Source organism: Benincasa hispida, chromosome 1 (assembly GCF_009727055.1).
Source record: "Benincasa hispida cultivar B227 chromosome 1, ASM972705v1, whole genome shotgun sequence".
NCBI classification, from domain to species: domain Eukaryota; kingdom Viridiplantae; phylum Streptophyta; class Magnoliopsida; order Cucurbitales; family Cucurbitaceae; genus Benincasa; species Benincasa hispida.
In genome coordinates, this window is record NC_052349.1 from 78,127,219 (window position 1) to 78,130,684 (window position 3,466).

The 3,466-nt window shown below is 28.1% G+C and overlaps 1 protein-coding gene across 1 annotated transcript; it reads right to left on the reverse strand.

The window, feature by feature from the left end:
• Nucleotides 1-2,331: 2,331 nt before the first annotated feature.
• On the reverse strand, nucleotides 2,332-2,568 carry LOC120079335 (VQ motif-containing protein 1-like). The gene has a single exon (XM_039033499.1). The coding sequence runs from the start codon at nucleotides 2,566-2,568 to the stop codon at nucleotides 2,332-2,334; it is 237 nt and encodes a 78-aa protein (XP_038889427.1).
• Between the last annotated feature and the right edge of the window lie 898 nt (nucleotides 2,569-3,466).

Genomic DNA, 3,466 nt, shown 5'->3' on the forward strand with positions numbered 1-3,466 from the left:
TACCTATGACTGATATGTACTCCCTCAAGACCACACCTACAACTGATATATGTACCTTCGGAATACACCTATAATTGTTCATGTTCCTTCGGGTTACACGTTTTGACTCTAATATGTTCATTTGGGATCACATTTATGATTAATATGTGACCCCTTCAGGATGACCATGACTAATATACTATGGTTGTATATCAATGCCTTGATAGAATGGTCAACATGTTACCTAAAGTACTTTATAGTGGATCACTTACTGAGTATTTCATACTTACCCTTTCTTTATGTTTTAGGGTAATGATAGAAACAGATCAGCGAGTGAGAGATGAGACCCGTGAAAGAGCCACATGAGGACAGGAAAAATCGTTTCTGCTCAGTCTAGGTTTTTTTTAAGCTATTTGGATGTTTTGGACTAGATCTTAATATTGGTAAGAAAATATTATTTCATTGTTTTGATTGATTTCTTTGTAAATAATTTTAGGGGACCCCGAATAAATGTTTTGTTTATTGTTTATTTTTTTATAAATAAATTAATTTGAGATTGTCATCCCTATTTTAATAAATTTTGTTTCAATGGTCAAAATGTTTTGGATGTGAATGTGTTCTTATGAAGTAACAACCCTTATAAGAGATCTCAAAATGTCAGGTCATTACATTTTGGGTATAGTTTCTATTTGGTCCCTAGATTTTCAAAGGATACACATTTGATCATTAAGTTTTAAGTTTTGTTTTAACTTAGTCCCTAAGTTTTAAAATGTTATAATTTTACCCGTGATATTTGAATTTCGTTTCAATTTGATCCCTGGGTTTGAAGGTTGTACATTTTAATCTCAATTTTTCATTAAATACTCACTTTCAATCATTGACGTCAATTTCTCTTAATTAATTAAAAATAATAAGGAAGTGAAATTTTGAATTTAATTTTAAAAGTGATAAAAAATAGTGAAACTTAATTAATTATAATTCTTTTAATGATTTTTAATTTACTAACATAAATTAATACTTAAGATGGAAAATAAGTATTTAGTGAATAATCGAGTTCAAAAGTGTAAATCTTGAAACATAAGGACCAAATTGAAGTAAAACTCAAATGTCAATGATAGAATTATAACATTTTAAATTTTAGAGACAAAATTGAAACCAAACTCAAAATTTAAAGACTAAGGCTCCCGTATGGTAATTATTTTGTTTTTTAAAATTAAACCTATATCATACACATTTCTTACCATGATTTGTATCTTTCTTAAGTAATATAGTTGAATTTTTAGCCAAATTCTAAAAAACAAAAACAACTTTTTGAAAGGTACTTTTTTTTGCTCTCAAATTTTGACTTAATTTTTTACACCATTAATGAAAAATAGATAACATAAGAAGAAATTTGGAGGTGGAAGTAGTATACTTAAGCTTAATTTTAAAAAACAAAAATAAAAAACAAAATAATTATCAAACATGATCTAAATGTGTAATATTTTAAAACCTAAAAACTAAATAGAAACTAAACTCAAAATCTATAGACCAAAAAAGGATTTTTTTTCCTAAGATTTTTTATTGTCAAAATAAACTTAACTCCAATTGATGTAAAATTTTTACTATTGCCTTCAATGTCACATACCATAATTTTCTCGGCTAAATTAACTAAAAAGAATATTACACACATATATATATATCTTTTTCCCACACCAAAACACGAACCCATACTTTTCATGGCTAAATCCCACTTGAAAGGACACTGCAATTAATTAACCGCTCTGTCTTTCTCCCCCATTCCTTTTTCTTTCCTCTCTTTCATGTAGTTTAATTTATTATTTTCTTTAACAAATGCACAAAAGTTGATCAAAGTATATAAACGTTTCACTCTTTTCTCTAAATCCACTCAGTGTATTTTCCCAAAGCAAAAGGGCAGTCCTTAATTACAAAGAAAATTTATTAATCACATATATATAAACAAACCCATTGATTTTAAATAAAAGAAAATCAGCCAACCTATTTATAAATATAATAAAATATCACTATTTATATTAAAGATAAACTGTGATAGACGTTGTGATAGATTTCTATCAATACGGAAGACTTCTATCACTGAGTAATAGAAGTTTATCGCGATTTATCATGCTCATAGAAGTATATTGTAGTTTATTGCAATTTATTATTGATAGACAGTGGTACTTTGTGATACCCTAACTAAATTAAAAAAACGGTTATAAACAAATAGAAAAAAAGGTTATGAAAAGAAAGAAAGAAAAACTAATAAAAGAATTATATATCAATAAAGTACAAATAATACAAAGAAACAGAGATCATCATAAGATATATATAGCCTATATATATGTATTCATTTCAATCAGAATAAAGCTCATCGATTCTTGGCATCTCTCTCAGCACTCTTTGGAACTCCTTGAACGATGAATCTCTCAAAAGACCTGAATTCCGGGTGCCACCGGTATGTCGATTCTCCTCCTCTGCCACGGAATCTTTCCCCGTCAGCTTTTGCACCACCGTCTTGAAGCTCTTGGCATCCGTTTGCACGTACTTGGTGTCGATAATCACAACCCTAGTTGAATGAGCTGCTTCCATTAATGGGGGAAATGTTTTTGGATTCAGATTTTTTTTAAAAATAATAATAAAATAAAAGGAAAAAGGAGGAATTTTGAGAAGTGGGATTTGATGGGCTTTGAGTGTTTTAATGGAAGGGATGAAGGGTTTTTATAATTACAAAGAGAGAGAGAAAACAGAGAGAGAGAGATAAAGAGTTTTAATTTGGAGATGAAGGAAGTTGACCGTTGTATGTTGTGTGGATGGGATTGGGTCAGAGCAACCCATTGTAGAAAAGAAAATTATAATTCATGTCATGCAAGTCCAAAGAAGGTGCTCTATTCTTTGACTTTAAAACCCTAATTTATTGCCAACAAATTGACTATATACATAAATAAGGATTTAATAAGAATTACTTTTGTATTATTATTATTATTATTATTATTAGAAGAAGAAGAAGAAAAACAAAAGCTAATCTTTTACTCAAAATTATTTAATAATTAAATAAGTCAAATTAAAGAAAAAGTTATGCGTAGTGAAATCAATATTTTTCATATATTAATTTATGAGTGTTGCTTTTAGGAAGTTTTGTAATTACAAATTGGATTAGATGAAACTGTTGATGACTGTAAATGTTAAAATTATGTGATGGCCGTGTTTTGGTTCTTTTGTTCTAATTGAATATGTATATAACTTGTAAAGTTAAGGATCTATTTTTTAGTTTTTTTTTCTTCTTTCTTGTTTAGTTTTTGGGGGTAAAGTTTGAATTTTTTTTTTTAATTTGAATTTTGAGTTTTTGTTTAATTGAGTACAACAATAGATATTGATCTCAAGAAAGAGTGAATGTTAATTATCACATAACCAAACTCATTGGGACAAATCTCGAGCATTTTGTGAATTAGAATTCGAGTTATTCATGAATTTGATTTAACAATTTTTT

Excerpts from the sequence above, each read along its gene's own strand:
- LOC120079335 (XM_039033499.1), bottom strand. The coding sequence starts at position 2,568 with ATGGAAGCAGCTCATTCAACTAGGGTTGTGATTATCGACACCAAGTAC.